This window comes from Sorghum bicolor, chromosome 8 (assembly GCF_000003195.3).
Source record: "Sorghum bicolor cultivar BTx623 chromosome 8, Sorghum_bicolor_NCBIv3, whole genome shotgun sequence".
NCBI lineage: Eukaryota > Viridiplantae > Streptophyta > Magnoliopsida > Poales > Poaceae > Sorghum > Sorghum bicolor.
The window spans coordinates 59801365-59817307 of record NC_012877.2 but is presented as its reverse complement, the minus strand read 5'-3'; the positions used below and the strand labels follow the sequence as shown (position 1 = coordinate 59817307).

At 41.5% G+C, this 15943-nt stretch overlaps 2 protein-coding genes across 7 annotated transcripts; both read right to left on the bottom strand.

The window, feature by feature from the left end:
* LOC8070142 (protein RRNAD1) lies at positions 13 to 9595 on the bottom strand. Of its 5 annotated transcripts, none has more exons than XM_021446314.1 (16): positions 9392 to 9595; positions 9199 to 9294; positions 9037 to 9120; positions 8639 to 8713; positions 8426 to 8506; positions 7604 to 7731; positions 7260 to 7511; positions 6965 to 7139; positions 6081 to 6164; positions 4916 to 5263; positions 2772 to 4104; positions 2530 to 2650; positions 2187 to 2333; positions 1553 to 1848; positions 838 to 1162; positions 13 to 681 (listed from the first exon to the last, which is right to left on the bottom strand). In XM_021446314.1, exons 1-11 carry the CDS (start codon positions 9533 to 9535, stop codon positions 3901 to 3903), a joined length of 1671 nt encoding a protein of 556 aa, XP_021301989.1. In that variant the 5' UTR covers positions 9536 to 9595; the 3' UTR covers positions 13 to 681; positions 838 to 1162; positions 1553 to 1848; positions 2187 to 2333; positions 2530 to 2650; positions 2772 to 3900. The 5 variants fall into 5 exon arrangements, with proteins under 5 accessions (XP_021301989.1, XP_021301990.1, XP_021301987.1 ...); XM_021446315.1 differs by having other exon boundaries at positions 1553 to 2215; positions 2300 to 2333; XM_021446312.1 differs by having other exon boundaries at positions 1553 to 2333.
* Positions 11256 to 14237, bottom strand: LOC8076678. Of its 2 annotated transcripts, XR_002455618.1 has the most exons (3): positions 12972 to 14237; positions 12638 to 12687; positions 11256 to 11588 (listed from the first exon to the last, which is right to left on the bottom strand). XR_002455618.1 is itself a non-coding variant. In XM_002442464.2 (2 exons), exon 1 carries the CDS (start codon positions 14155 to 14157, stop codon positions 12976 to 12978), a length of 1182 nt encoding a protein of 393 aa, XP_002442509.1. In that variant the 5' UTR covers positions 14158 to 14237; the 3' UTR covers positions 11256 to 11588; positions 12972 to 12975. The 2 variants fall into 2 exon arrangements, 1 of the variants encoding a protein (XP_002442509.1); XM_002442464.2 differs by lacking the exon at positions 12638 to 12687.

Here is a 15943-nt window from a genome sequence, read left to right as displayed (position 1 = left end):
CGTCCCACACGATACGTGGTAACAAAGATATAACAACTGTTAATTCAAAAATCCGAGTTTAAAACATAACCCAAATCTTTTGATGAATTTTAAAACATCACCCAGGTAGACACTAGACACAGGAGGATTTCCCGTAGAATCCCTCGAGATTTGGGTGTGCTAGGACGACTACGACCTTATACAACGCCTCTCACGCAGACACGTGGCGTGGCAGAGAAGTCGACACGCGGCCCCCCAAGCTGTGGCGACGGACGCGCAACGGCTGCCCGATCGGGCGTCGAAGCCGTGACGCGCCCGGAGCTGCCCTGGGCCGGCCGCCATTTTCTTCTCGGTGAGAAGCAAGCGCACGCAGCCGCAGCCGCCCGGGGGTGGGGGTGGGGAGGGGATCACGCTCACGCACGTCCCCAGCCGCCTGCATGTGATGCATAAGCTCAAGGTTGGCCACGCGCGCGGCGCGCCGCGCCGTCACACCAACCACGCGCGCGCGATCCCGTCGCCGCGGCGGCACCGGCACCGGCACCGGCACCGGCCCGGCCGTTGCGCTGCGCAGACGCATCACGTGACCCCATCCAGCAAACGCCTTGCCATCCCATCCTTCCTCCCAACTCCCTCCCTCTCTCTCTCTCTCTCTCCAACGCAACGCCCAGGCTCACGTCGCGACAAAGCAGTCACAATCAGCCCCTGTCAACAGAACAAAAAAAAATGCATATTTGGAGAAAGAATTAATTTTGATAATGATTATATATATAGAGATAGAGAGAGAAAACACTGTTACAAAGTAGTATATATATATATATATATAAACACTGTTACAAAGTAGTAAAAACCATAGATCACCTTTGGAATTTCTGCAGCCACACAGGACCGGCCGGTCGTCTGAAATTGACGAACCCCCCATGGAAGGGAAGTAGTAGTAGTACATCTCAATTCTCTCCGGTGTCCAGTCCAGTGCCAAGAATCGGAGATTATTCCTCTGCCAGTCAAGTCACCAGTACACGCTCCATGATCAAAGCCACTCACAACCAACCTAACCCACAACACTTTGCAGCAAGTGAGTGCGGCCGTGGCTCCTTCGAAAGCTCATCCTCTCCACGTTCGGTCGTCTTGGACGAAGTCAAGCAATCCCCAAAAGGCAGTGAAAATCCTTTTCGGCACATATTTCCTGTCGAAAAAAAAAGAGATAGCGGCGATAAGATGGCGGCACACAAATGGAGAGATGCCATTCCGCAGATCTATCCAATCTAAGAAGTAGACACCAACTGTTCTTGCAAGACCTTCGCGATAAAAACAGACAATAATGGGGGAATTTATGCCCGCCTGCTCTACCTCTACTACCTCTCTAACCAATCTGAGAGTGACCTGGAAATGGGCCTGACAGCAACAGCAGAAACCTCATCCACATACCCGCCCCCCCTCCCCCCTCTCTGCACGGCCTAACACCCCATTTCCAGTAACTTTAACCTAAACCAACCAATCAGCTCGCGCCAGGCGCGCGCCTGGAGAACAGTCTTTCCTCGCATATTCCCGATTAAAACGATGCTCAAGATCTCACCATGAGATATTGGCTGGCTACCATCAGTCCATCGCGCCACCGTGGCCCAGCACGAGGCTGGGAGCTTCCAGGTCAAGAGCTGTGTGCCATTCATTACCTCTCTCCGCCACTGCTGGCTGCATCGGTGAAAAGCAGCTGGAATTGACCGATGGCTTCACCGCACGCCTCCGGGTGTGCAGATATGGATAAGGGTTTGAGGACGGAAGGGCTGTGACGGCTCTGAGTGTCCACCTTGACGCTGATCCGTCATCGGAAGTACAGGCACCGTCGTTCTCATGACAACGGCTGGGCAAATTCTGCAAAACAAGGACAAAAGAAGAGGGTAGATTCCATAGCTCTCTCGCCTTCAAGATCACATACAATCCAGGTAAGGAAAAGTTTATTTGACACATGGAAGTAAAAGCAGCCAATTATTGCATGGTGATACAGCCAAAAAGGATGAACGTAACAGGATTGATAGAAAGCCAATGCAAGGATATAGCTTCGGTCAGTAAAACTCCATTGTAAAATCTCATCCAACAAATGGCAGCTTGTTGCTCATGAGCTACCATGATGAGAGCACGCTCAGTACAGATCTTATCCATCTACCAGTGGCCCAAGAATTATTTTGAATACACCTGTTTACACCTAGTACCTCTGCTGATTGCATCACCTTCCTCTGAACTATCAAACCACGAGTGTTGAATAAGCCCGATTAAATGACTGGTCAACATGGAGAATTATATCTGAAAGGTTTTGCGGGGGTACCAATTCACCAAACTCTTTCTTTAAGCTGTCAAGCCTGCAGCAGAAGAGTAGAAAAATCTCACAAATTGTTGGGCGGACTACAAACAATTCGAGCGGTTAATTAAAAAACCCCATTAAATAAATGATCATATGACAAGAACAGTATGTCAAATCACCAAAGCACTAAAAAATGTATACAGGCCAGACACACGCACACATGACATGCATGGATAAGCAAAGCAATGACATACCTGAAACCACACACATACTGATGGAACCACGTGGGCAGCACATGTTCAATAAAATGCAAGTCAGCTTCTTCTGCTAGTCGTCTTTCAGCCTACCCATATTGGTGGTGTCACATCAGAGATCCTACAGGATTTGATTTTTTTTTGTAGATTTGCAGGTAAATAGTCAATGTGGTTAGATTTGATTTCTATGACACGTCACAGAAGATTTGTAGGTAAATAGTCAATTTGGTTAGGCAACTTACATTGTTCAAACGATCACTTGTCCCTCTCTGCCAACCCTGCTCAACTGACTCCAAATCACTGTTATTGTGATTAGACATAACTTTACCAGTTGCACCAGGATACGCAAGACAGGCAAAATCCTAGGAGTACCTGAATAAAAATCCTCTCTTGTTTCTATTGTCTGAATGTCATTTTTCTTTCAGGTGGATAATATGGAAGTAAAGATCATTCCACTCTACATATACCTATTACTCCCTCCGGTTCCATAATTATTGTTGTTTGGACAAGGTTCAGGTTAAACTTTTAAAACTTTGACTATCAATGACTTCTCAAATACTTAGTTTGAAGGCACCAAGACACATGTACAGATTAGTCTTAAAAGTACCTCAATGAAATTATATATATTTGTTGATCTTGTATCTAGTAATAGAAAATTATAGTCAAAGCTAAGTTTTGGAGACATTGTCGCTGCCCAAAATGACAAAGAATTATGGAACTGGAGGGAGTAACTAGCAAGCAGTAACAATAATGAGTGATAATGTCACAAGTTTTTGCATGTATACACATATTGCAGGAGAGATAATGTTCCATAGCAACTTGTTTCATGATCACTTCAGAAAAACAAGCAAGCACTAAAGGACATGGAATCGATATAGATTGTTGACCTAGAATTTAGTGGATAAAGGCACACTCTTCGAGGGCAATATCTTGCACATTCCTGCAACTAGATTTGCAAGATCTTGTCTACTTGAGTTTTTCTTTCTTACCTGTGCAGAAATACTGAAAGTCTCAAGTAGGCTACATAGCCTGCCACATTCTTGCAAGATCTGAACATCACACAAGCAGCAAAATATACTTTGGGAGAAGCTAGGTTGCAGCAAAGAAGCGGATGAAGTATATATAGACAAGCTCAGGGGGTAAGTAAGACATGTACCAGGTGATTTGAAAGGGAAATGCATTGCCCTCACAATTTCAAAGATAAGAGTATCTTCAGTGGGTTTTTTTATACGGGAGGACAGCAAGTACAATAACTGTGTCTAAATCTAATGAACAAACAAGTTCTGCCATAAGACAATAGTCTGGCTGATAGTTTCGTACCAACACACCATCCCATCAACTGCATATCCTGGCATCAGAAGATTTACCATGTCATGCTTCTGAAGAATTTGCAGATAACTTCCAAGCAATTACGGCCATGTTTCTTGGAGAAATGGTAGGATCAAACAGAGGAAACAGCATCGCTTCAACTAGGTTGCTTCGCTCTTGAAGATACAATAACCGATCAAGTAAAATATATGTTTCCACCAGTGGACCCAAAGCAGCTCGAAGGCACCAAAAGGGACCTATATATTCCTGCAAGAATAAGAAAAACAGTCAGATTAGAAATTTGATATGATACAGAGTGTATCTTTTGGTGCTACAATATCAGGTGGGGAGCAGTTATATTTCAACCACTATGCTTTTATTTTGTGAATATAAAGCAGTTGGAAAGGCATTTGGACGGACATGTTTTCTTATTAGCTGTTGTGCACGTTTATATGGTTTGTATGAGCACAATATAATATATGATATCCGTTACAAATAATGGAGATTGAATTGGACCCAATGGGGACTATATATAGAGTACATGAGATACATAAGAGAGAAACCCTACACTAGAAGATTGCACTAATACCCTTGCCTTTATACCTTAACAATATCTCCACTACTGCAAGGCATAACATATCGTACTTATCTCATTCTAGATTACTGTCATATAAGCAAACACGCGTTGTTAATCTGCCTTGCATTTGTCTTCTTCCAGTATTAAAACATAACAATTTACTATGCTTTGCATAACTCTTTTGATACAAGCTCCACCAACACACCTACTAGAAACACAGTGATGTACTTCCAATTTAAAGTACTATTGAAGAAGTTGATAGCCACGATGGGCCTTTCCAAGGATTTCTACAGTAGTGTGTTAAAACTGAAATGACCTCAGCAAGCATACTTATCAATATCTATCAAGGACTTACTTACCTAACGCATCGTATAAGACAAAGATGGAATAAATAACAAATAATTCTGCTTCTATTGACAATGAACAAATAAGTGAAAATAATCAGTACTTGGAATAATACTACAAGATAGATAATAAAAAGGGTGTCCTGATAAAACCTACAGAGAAGGGTTGCACGTCCTTCCATATTTCAAGAAGACGTGAGTCTTCCACTGAGCCACAGCCAAGGCGACCTAATCCAGATAATGTGAAATCTTTGAATAGGGTGAACTTTTGACATGCATTATGATGGATGTCATCTGGCCCTGTGTCAACTCCATGTATGACTGAATCAACATCATTTGTGTTCTTGTTTTGTTCCTTTAAAGTTGAAGAGGAGAAATTATCAGTTTTCTCTGTAGTCATTTGTGATTCCACAACTTTCCGAAGCCTCTGACGTCGAAGAGCTTTTCCTTGCCTTCCAATTGATGGACTCAACCTTGAGACTTCTGGAAAATATTTCTCAAGTACCTAGAGCAAAAACATATAATCAAGTGAAGCCATAAATTTGAATGATACAAAAACAAATTGCTAGTTTACAAATCGAAAACCTGAAAGATATTTTCCTTCATGTTCTATCAAACCAAAAAACTTATAACCTATAACTATATTCAACATATTTATGAACCATCAACCCACTTCCATATGCACAAGGCCAAGGCGTGACTATGTAATCTAAACAGGAAAAGGAAACAAAAAATAATACACCTAAACATTTGGCACTGATGTCATACAAGAACCAACAATTGGTATGCAGTGTGGCTAGCGTATCAGCATGTGTGGTGAATGTATAAACTATGTGACCTTTCCTAGAGAGCTAATATGTCAGAGTTCTAGTTGAAATAACAAGGTAAATGGGAATGTCACATGCTGCTGATGGTGACCAGTCTATAACGCAGCTTACAGCGCCATGTTCATCAGGTAAATGGAAATGTCACAAATGCTGCTGATGGTGACCAGTCTATAACCCAGCTTACAGTGCCATGTTCATCAAGCTAGCTGAATATATTACACTCAAACTGTTGCTGAAGCACAGATAAGAATGCATAGCATGAAGTCTAAATTTATATGAATTAGCGGCTGATACAATGCAACTCGGTAAACAAGAACAACATACTCATGAACAAGTCCACTATGTCCAGAACCTTTCTTCAGAACAAGTGAACAACATTGAACATGAGGATAAATGAAGTGACCAAACATAAAGCATTGAGTGAAATAGCCAAACTGCCAAAGTATATAAATGAAAAGGTTGACAAGATATTTGTTTAGAAATAATAATATTTACCATTTGAAATGCAGCTCGGAAGGCATGTACATCAAAATTTTGCAGTGCGATGTCCATGGTAAGATTTCTCCATCTCTCTGCGCTCTAACATGATTACAAATATATTAAATAAAGAGCTTTATAGAAAAAAATATCACTACAATTCAATAATTTCAAAGGATGAATCTTTAAATAGTATTGTAGACCAAAAATGTATAAAAAAATCATGCTTGCAATTGATCAATTCTAGAGATACAATCAAAGTATACTAATTAACTAACACACAAGTGATGTCACAAAAATAATGCAATTAATTTTTACTTTTATTGGGACAAGAATTAGCTCTATAATGCAACATTAATATGGAAGGAAAGGGACAGGAGGATTTTTGAAAATGAACACAAAATGGCAGAACAGGTCGCTTATCTAGCAAAGGAGGATATTATTCAGAGGCGTAGGGCCATATGTATTGCGGGGTAAAACAAGTGTGTGATCTGTGGCATTTGTGTTTGGCCCTATGACCGGTGCTATTGGGCACTGAACGTGCCGCCATTGTACATAAAACTCTGTTTTCTTCTTAACTGAGCGGCAGAGCTCCTGCCTTTATTTTCAAAAAAAAAATACATATACCTAACATAAAACAGATTAGTATCCAGAGGCAAAGATAAGTATCCTGTAATTTAGGACAATAATGTTTTAAGCCACAAAATTGCAGACCATATAAGTATCCACAGAGGAAACACAGCTTCATTAAGCTTGTGAGGATTTTATATATCTAAGCCCACCAAACAGATACCTATCTTAGTATCTTGTTTATGCTGAGTGCCTTCAAACATAAATTTCAACAGTATGAGATGTTTCAAAAAGATAGAAGGCAACACTTAGATGATGAACTGCTATCATACCTGACAAGCAAGGTCACGGATGCTTTTCCCAAGCACCAATTCAGACAGTTTGGCAGCCTTGCTCATAGGAAAACCAGGGCAGGTGTCTGTGTCCTCATTAGAATCCTCAGAAAGCAAGTTGTAACAGCAGCCAACACTTACCAATGCTTTTACTTGTTCGCAGGACACAAAAACTCTGTTAAAAAAGATAGTAACATTTTAAAGACTTTCATCAAGGTACAAACTGCTTTTATTCAAGATGCAACATTTAGCAAGCTTGGAGAAAGGACCACACTCCATGGCCATGTTCTCATACTTCGCAAACAACAACCTTAGCATGTTAACTGAAAGATCACCACATGCATGAAGACCAGCTAGGATTAATGGAGGGCTGCCCTGAGTTAGTTCCTGGATTTGAGTGATTTTCTTAGTAGATGCCTTAGTTTCTCTCACATGTTCACCTCCATGGTCATCCTTACATGCATCTAACGTGACTGCTGCCAATGTGTCACTAGAAAGAACATGACAGGTGACAGTCCTAGGTACCATGAGCAGTTGCTTCTCCACACTACAAAAAATAAGAGGCAGAAAGGTATAGCATTCCATTAGATATGAATCCAAAGGTAGTAGAACTGAAAGTAAACTTGATGAAGGTTGCACCATTTAGCAGCATAGTGCTTCTTTATTCTCTCTGCACGGGCCATTGTAACTGATGCATGGTGTGATGAAGCATCTATCGCTACAACAGGGAGTTGGTACTCAAAAGACAAAGACTGTGCCAGATAACCCTGATGATATCAAATAAGATGAGAAAAAAGATAAATACATGACATAACACATTACTGCTGAAACTAGGTTAAAGTCAATCATTTCTTTCGTCTAACAGAAACAGAAAACACAAGGCATTGCCATACATGTCTACAACAAAAACCAAATGGCTTGACTTGTGCAGTTGATTCCAATTTGCAAATAAAGTCAACAAGATAACAGATAAGCCCATATAGACCATGTTCTTTGTAGATTATGACTATTTGAAAATGAGTGAACAGTCCATAATTTGGCTTCTTAGCTCATGACTTCCAAAGTATCATGCAATAAAGGCACATGGACATATATAAAGCAAAGCATATGGCCTTTCTTCAAGGACCAGTATATTTTAGCTGGATCGATTGGGACATTCCTGCTCAGGATTGGTGATGAATACATAAACCTAACATCTTTTTTTTAGATAATGGATATTGTATACCCGGCTTCTTCTATCAAAAGATAGAATCAGGCCAATTATTACACAGTTCTGCTAGTGGACACAAACACTCATGCAGTCCACTATCATAAAACCAAAAGGAAATAAGGTTTAAGCTAAACATAATCACAACCAAAAGGAATCAAGAGGGATGCCAATTGTCCAAGTATTAGAAAGACAATTATGTCCACTTGAAATCTGGTTACAATTGCATAGATGCTTGCATAAATATGACATACCTGGCCAGAACCTACATCAATCACTGTCTTGGCTCCACACCTCTTTGCAATTGCATGAACCACTGCAGCTAGATTTTCAATCTGAATAAAGCAATTTCTTCAAACATGAGGGCAAATAACAAATGCAAATAACAAATGAAAGCATCAACATATTTGCAAATAAATAAGATAACATAGAAAGTTCAAAAATCAGTATGAGGCCAGATTACCTACTTCATGCTTCTTCTTTGAGTTCATGCCTTGAGCAAGAACAGTGCCAATTGGGGCTACATGAATATCAGATACAAGCTGCAAATTTTCAAGGAAAAAAAGCATATCACAGAACGAAAAAAATAGACAATCTCATAACCAAAATGACAGTAAGGTGATCCAAGTATGGAATGCCAACAAATATTAAGGAAACTAATCTGATGTAGTGAATTATTCTGTGCACTGAAACCAAGCAACAGGACTGTGCAAGTGGAGCGCCTACAGAGAACTTGGATATAAAGTGCACAAACTCAAATGCTGCTGAAACACAATATTCTCAATGTACTACCTCCCGGAAAAGAAAGTCACTACGACAAACAACCTTTAGCAAGTTTGTCTGATAATTTATTCAGGAAACCTACCGATTGCGGAGCCTTCTGCTCCCGTGGAATGACAAGCGACCTAGCAGTAAGCACAAACTCTCGCAGTGTAGCAGGCCAGTGCTCCTTCAAACCAATAGAAAGTAAGATACATCAAAGTCAAAATGGCAAGGGCATAAACTAGCAACGATGGACTTGGGCTACCTGGACGCATCCGGATGGCAGCTTGAGCAAGCTCTCGACGGGCTCCCGCCGGAGGCACTCCATCCACTCGGCGTCCACTAGCTCCCACAACCTGCCCTGCTCGAGCCGAACCACACAGGACACAAACTCTCAGCAAACAAACCCTCCAATCGGCCGACAAGCCTCCGAAGAATTCACGAGGGGAAATGAGGACCTTGAAAAAGTTGACGACGTGGGCCTCGAGGAGCGGGCGGTGGCGGCGGAGGAAGTCGGCCAGGGCCTCCATCCACTCGCGGGTCCGCTCCGCCGTCTCGCACGAGTACGCGCCGCCGCCGCCGCTCGCCGGAGTCGCCGCCATCGCGCGCGGGGGAAGACAGGCGGTGAGAGAAAGCAGAGCTCTCCTGTTGGGCCGTCTTGGGCTTATGGATGACCTGGGAAGAAAGCCCTGTTCTTTTACTGGGCTCGTTGTTTGTTTGTTTTTTCCTTTGAGGACGTGTGATTCTCAAAAAAAAAAAAGGAAAAAGTTTACTTTAGGTCTCTCAACTTTCGCGAAAGTCTAATATATAATATAGTATGTTCTAGTACAAATTTTTTGATACATCTTTAGATCTATGTTTTTCTGTAATTAATTAGACTAATTATAGCTACATTTTCTATGGTCCAATTGTGATGAAATTTATATGGTGAGCTAATTATTCTATGTTTGAGTTATAGTAAAAAAAATTATACTCATTGAATCACGTATTACTTAGTTATAGATTTATTTAGGTTTATGCTTGTTAAATTATAATAAATCTATAGCCAAGTTATACTTGATCTAATGAGTATGAAATTTTTAACATAGTTTAAACCTATAATAATTAGTCTAACATAAAAAATTCACCACAATTGGACCATACAAACTATAGCTATGAATTATTCTAATTAATTATAGAAAAACACAAATCTAAAACTACAATAAAAATTTTGTTCATTATTATTGTAGTTTTAGATTTGTGTTACAGTAATACTTTAGTACAAAATTTTGTTCATTATTATTTACTCCAGATAAGTAGATCTACAATAAAAATTTTGTACTAAAGATCTACTTATCTGGAGTCCAACAAAATCATATTTACTATTTTATGAATTTTATGTGTTTTACTATAATTTTACAAATATTCAGCCAAAATAAATAAAAATGAAAAAGACAAAACTGCATTCAAAACCGCTCATAACCATGTCAGGGACGTAATATGTATGGTTTCAAAAATTGAGGAATGTATTTTACCCGGTTTCAAAGTTCATGGATAGAAAATAGACTTTTGCGAAAGTTGAGCAACCTAAAGTGGACTTCTTCCAAAAAAAAAAAAACGAAAGAGATTGTGCCGAATTCACAGGCTTGCTGTGGAATTTTGATCTTAATTTTTTCCCAGATTCAAAGGCTTGTTTCCGAAATTGATCTTCATTTTGCAGATTGTTCATCTATTACACTCATCGTTTTTGGAATTCAAAACAAGCTGATTTACGACGAGTTGATTAGAAGTTAAACGAGGGTGCTTGGCATAGATGAACCGACTATAAATGGATCTGTTAGACGGCGAATTACACAGATCTCACAAAAAGTTTGGCATGGTTTTCATGACATATCTTGATTTTTATTTTTTGAAACTTATTACAGCTAGGTACATAGTGAAAGTGCGTGTCAGCCTTGGTCGCAAATTGAAACAATGAACAATTTGCCCGGTGCAAACCAAATCACACCATTCTTCACTCAAAATACATCCTCATTGTTGCATGGTCATTGCATCAGACATTTGAAAACAGATCATCAGCAACCACAATCAAGGATGACAATCAGATTACAAGAGAAAAACGGAATGCATGAAAGAGAGCCAGTTGACACAGGCCTTGAGGGCTCAGCCACTATTCATGATTTCAGCATGGAACAGTACCAGATGATTAAAAGTGAATTAACAAGACAAGCATGACAGGGGGGGGGGGGGGGGATGGATAAAAACATTGTCTCCCACGACTGTACCGAGGAATCCGTAGGAGAAATCTCCACAAAGCCATGACAGCAAACTTAAGAGCACAGATCAGTGAAAAGGCTTCCATAGTGCCCCTATTTTGTACTGAATAGCTCCAAAATACAACATAAGGCCACCAGTTCATTCCAAAAAAAATGGATAAGAGTTGAGAAGTCTTATAATATGAACCTTCGATTCTAAAATTCAAATTCTTCTACATTGAATGGGTGAAAAAAAACTGCAGAAACAAAACAGCCGATCAAACTACAACTAGATGTCATCTAGACAGGAGCACCTGATGCCATGTACAATGTTCTTGATCTTAGGTCATCAGACAAAGATACTGCCAACTGCCATGGTATCACCCTGGGAATTCCTGACCAAAATGTCGAGACAGCAGACCTATCAAAATATGGAACATTTGAACAGGAATTAGGTAGGGTTTTCAATTCTGGGTAACTCAATTCCAGTCATTCCAACAAAGAAAAGCAGGGGTGGATCGAGAAAAAAAATAGGAGGGGCTGACATCGTTGCCAAGATGAACCAATAATAGAACCACAATGAATAAGTCATGGATTCATACAGGTCAGCACAAATTTGAGATTTGGTAAAGGTCTAATATATTTTAACTAATACTAATAATACTACGAAAAATGAAGTTGCGGTTTTAGGAATGGTATCACACAATCATCACTCATCTGTTACTCAAAAGTAGTGCTTCCGATTTGAAAAAAAAAAGAAACACAGGGCTTTCAGTAATAGGGGCATGCAATTATTCAGAGTCTAAACACAAACGGAAATTGATTAATATTAGCACATTGGGTTATCACTTATCATCTGCTAGCTGCTTGTGGCGTATTAGGTGAGATTTTCAGTGATTGTCACTTTAAGTAAGATGATGTGTGCATTTATTCAGAGTAACAATTAAATAGAAGTCGACTATTATTTTAATGCATAGGATAATAGCCGTACATCAGGTGAGATTTTTCAAATTACTATCCAAGAGCAAGTATGCAACATCCAAACTTAACTGGCAGGCAGTTGATTATTAGCGCACAGAACATCACCTAGCAGATGAATTTTTTGGGTCATAAACTCATGATTCCAGATCACAAACCACCTAGGCACCTAGCATCAAATATAAAATTGAGAAATAAAAAAGCTCAAACACTTAATCGCATTTAATCTACATTTAAACCACCTAGGCATTAGGAAGTGGCCTAGCACCTAGCGTGTTTTGGAACCTTGGTGAAAGTTAAAGCCTAAATTATTCTATGAAAATGGTATCATTGAATTTCACATTTGAAAGTAGGATAAATGAAGAGTCAACATCTCATTTTTGAGAATGTGACACGTCAAACTACACTTTACATTTGAAATGGAGGGAGTATATGAAATTATATATTGCATGCCAGTGATACATAAAATCTGACTTTGGTAAAAGTTAAAACCTGAAGTTGGTAGTGAAACATGTTGATTGGCACTGACACGGTGAACAATACTGCAACAATCATCAAATCATTGCCTATTTGATCAGCTTTCCAAACAACACATAAAAATACGCTCTGTAGGGGTGTAAACCCCTCCAGTTCCCTCAAAAACACATAAAAATACGAAATGAAGACATGCCCCTAATAAACAGTCAATCAGCAGACGAGCATGGTGAGAACCATGGAACTGAGTTGAGATGATGCACCAAACAAAAGTGCTACGCGAATAAGTAGGATGCAAGAGCGCATAAAAATCACTACTTCCAAATTTGATGAAAATAAGGAAGGTCCGTACCATATCATATGCTTGGCTGTGACAATGGTAACAGAAAACTCGCATACAGGTGAGCACCTGTAATGTGCCGATTCGAAACGCAAAGCCCCTCAACAAGGAATGTCTTGAGATTGAGTGTGAAATACTGTGACTCCGGCTTTGCATAAGGGGAACAATCCTGTGGCGTCGCTTGTAGGAGTAAGTGCCCTGCAGCTGCATCGAGGATGCTCCAGTAACTGTTCAGTCTGGGCAAGGGGATTATCCTTTCGTGGTGCCACTCAGTTCCTCGCAATGACTTATAGTAGAGCTGCAGCATGCCATCACTAAGATTGAACAGACCTATCATGTCTTCCCCTGCCTCCACAATGGCCTGTTCTCGAGGGCAAAATACACCAGGAGGCAGGTCAACAACAGAGAGTTCCAAATCATGCATGTTGAGCATGAACATAAAATTGCCGCCGAGAGCGATCGTCCAGAAGTAGCAGCTGTGTGCATAGTGGCGCTCGAACAGCTTCGGAAACCTAACAGAGGTATCGTTCAAAGGAACTGGTCTATTGAACGTCATGCCTCGCCATTGCCCGGTGACTGAAGAGAAGTCGAAGGTCACGAGCATGTGTTCGCACTGAACGGCGCAGATCACCCGGAATGACAAATCCTGCTTCTCCTTGTCCTTGCCAGTGTCTGGATCGAGGAAGGGATCGAATTCCTGCAAGCCCCGGCACCCAGTAGCAGCCGCAAGTTTGTCGGGGATGGCAGGTAGCTCGACGTGCCGGCGGTGCAAGGGGTCGCAGACCACGAGGCCAGCTAACACGGTGGTGACTCTGACGCGACGGAGGAGGACGCGGGAGTCGCGGGCATCGCAGACCCGCCAGTAGTGAGGCCTGCCGAGGAAGGAGAAGGTGAAGTCGGAGGCCTGCGCGAGGGCGCGTGCGGCGGGGGCGGCGCGGTGGGGCGGCTCCGCGGGGTGGAATGTTCCCAGTGCGTCGAACTCGAGGAATCCGAGGACGGGCGGGGGGTGGAGGCACCTGAAGCGGTCAAGGAAGCGACGCGCGGAGACGACGCGGCGGAAGGTCGTGCAGGCGGCGGAGGCGCGGACGAGGTCTTCCCCGGCGTCGAGGCGGAGAAAGATCTCCTCGAGGATCTCGTCGGGGAAGATCGGCTGCGACGCCGGGGCGCCGGCGACCTGATGCGCCGCCGGCGAGGACATCGCCCGGCGTCGGGGGCGATAGGGCTCGGACGCTCGGTGGATCTGTTCGACCTCCGACTCCGACGGTCGACGGCGAAGTGGAGTGGCAGATAGCGCAGGTGCTGCTGGGGTTATGGGCTGGGCCTGGATACGCAATGTGGTATGGGCCTGGGCTGGCTCGTCCGACGTCCAAGTGCGAAGTGGAATGGAGTCGCAGGTGCTGCTGGGGTTATGGGCTGGGCCTGGCTACCCAATGTGGGCTGGGCTGGTCGTATGGTTTTTCTCCATAAACTACAAAACAAGTTTTTCTCACGTTCCTCAACTTTTAAAACCATTTTATTTATTTCCAAAAGAAACTTTTAGAACACTTACTTTTATGCTTTGACGATTTTGCTGAAGTGAGATCCAAAAGTTCACAAAAATAATTTTCCAAAAATCTATTTTTACATGAAAAATAATATAATTAAAAATACTAAAACCTAGTTTAATCTTAGAAAATTCATAGAAATTTTGTTTTATGTCAAAAAATTAAGAAACTAGTTTTAGATTTTCTTTTTCTAAATGATGCTCTGTCCTATGTTGCGTGCCTTGAGATTGTTTGAATGTTGATGGACTTTTTTTTTTTTGCTTATTTGCTAGCAAAAGCTTTTGTTAGCTATTATAATTATTAGTCGATATTGATTGTCCAAACTATGGGACCAGTGGAGCGTGGGTAGGAACTGTGGTGGACACTAGCCCCTACTCTGGATAACTTTTTTTCAAATAAGTTGTGTTATTATCTTATATGCACCTTGCCGCACATATACATGCATATACCCTATGTTTAATATATTTATATGCCACTCAACTTTTTTAGGGGTATATATCATCTTTTTTTTGAATTACATAATACAACATAGACACTCACACCGTCAGTGGCCGGGGTCGCGTGCGGCATGGAGGTGTGGGCAGTTGGGGAGGGAAGCGGCGGGCGGCGTGCTCGACTGCGAGCCAAAGGATGTGCGCGCGAGATGAAGAATGCGGCGCTTAGAAAATTTCATAGCAATGTTTTAGAAGAAGATAGATCTGGGTGTTTTCTAGGGAAGCAGGATACCCACGTGCCATCCTGGCTCATCAAACCAAATTTTGTAGGGAAAGAAAAGTTTCTCTAGGATTTTACCATCTAACTCTAGGGAAACATTTCTTTCCCTAGGGTGCTTAAAAACTATAAGGAAAGAAATATACCTTAGGGAAACTTGTTGATTCTATTAGTGGACAGACGCACACTCACCCCTAAGGTCACACGCATACAAACTCTACTCCTTTGAGCACCTCCTAAGGACTTGGTCGACAGAGCACCTCGCTATCGATGAGGACATCGCCTATCACTAAAAACATAACGCCATTAAATCTAAAAAAAATACGAGTACCCGTACCAAGTCGAGAACTTAAACCCGGAAGGGTAGGTTCCACCATAAGAAACCGAACCAAGATACATGACACTCAACTTAATCACTTAGGAAGTAAATCTAGCACATGGAGGTTTCATATATATGGCGTTCTGAAAAATCATGGCTGAAAATATTATTCGCTAATTTATTGTGAGAGAAAAACGTTACTGGCTGCTAGAAAAAATGCAGCTTATAAGGCAAGCGAACATAGCCTTAATCATACTTGATTGATACACACAACCATTTATTTATATAAGAGCAAAACACGGTCGCATCAAGTAGCGTAGAAGGGGCAAAGGTGGTGGTGCACATGCTACACACGCTACTTGTTCTGACTTTGAGCTATATACAATTGTGCAAATGATATTCGAGAAAAA

What these genes read in the sequence shown, in the direction of transcription:
- LOC8076678 (XM_002442464.2), bottom strand. Translation starts at nt 14,157, where the DNA reads ATGTCCTCGCCGGCGGCGCATCAGGTCGCCGGCGCCCCGGCGTCGCAG.
- LOC8070142 (XM_021446312.1), bottom strand. Translation starts at nt 9,535, where the DNA reads ATGGCGGCGACTCCGGCGAGCGGCGGCGGCGGCGCGTACTCGTGCGAG. An exon ending in ACTCAAAGAAGAAGCATGAA is followed by an intron (nt 8,507 to 8,638) that starts GTAGGTAATCTG and finishes TGCTTTATTCAG; the next exon opens with ATTGAAAATCTAGCTGCAGT. An exon ending in AGGACGTGCAACCCTTCTCT is followed by an intron (nt 4,105 to 4,915) that starts GTAGGTTTTATC and finishes TTATTCTTGCAG; the next exon opens with GAATATATAGGTCCCTTTTG.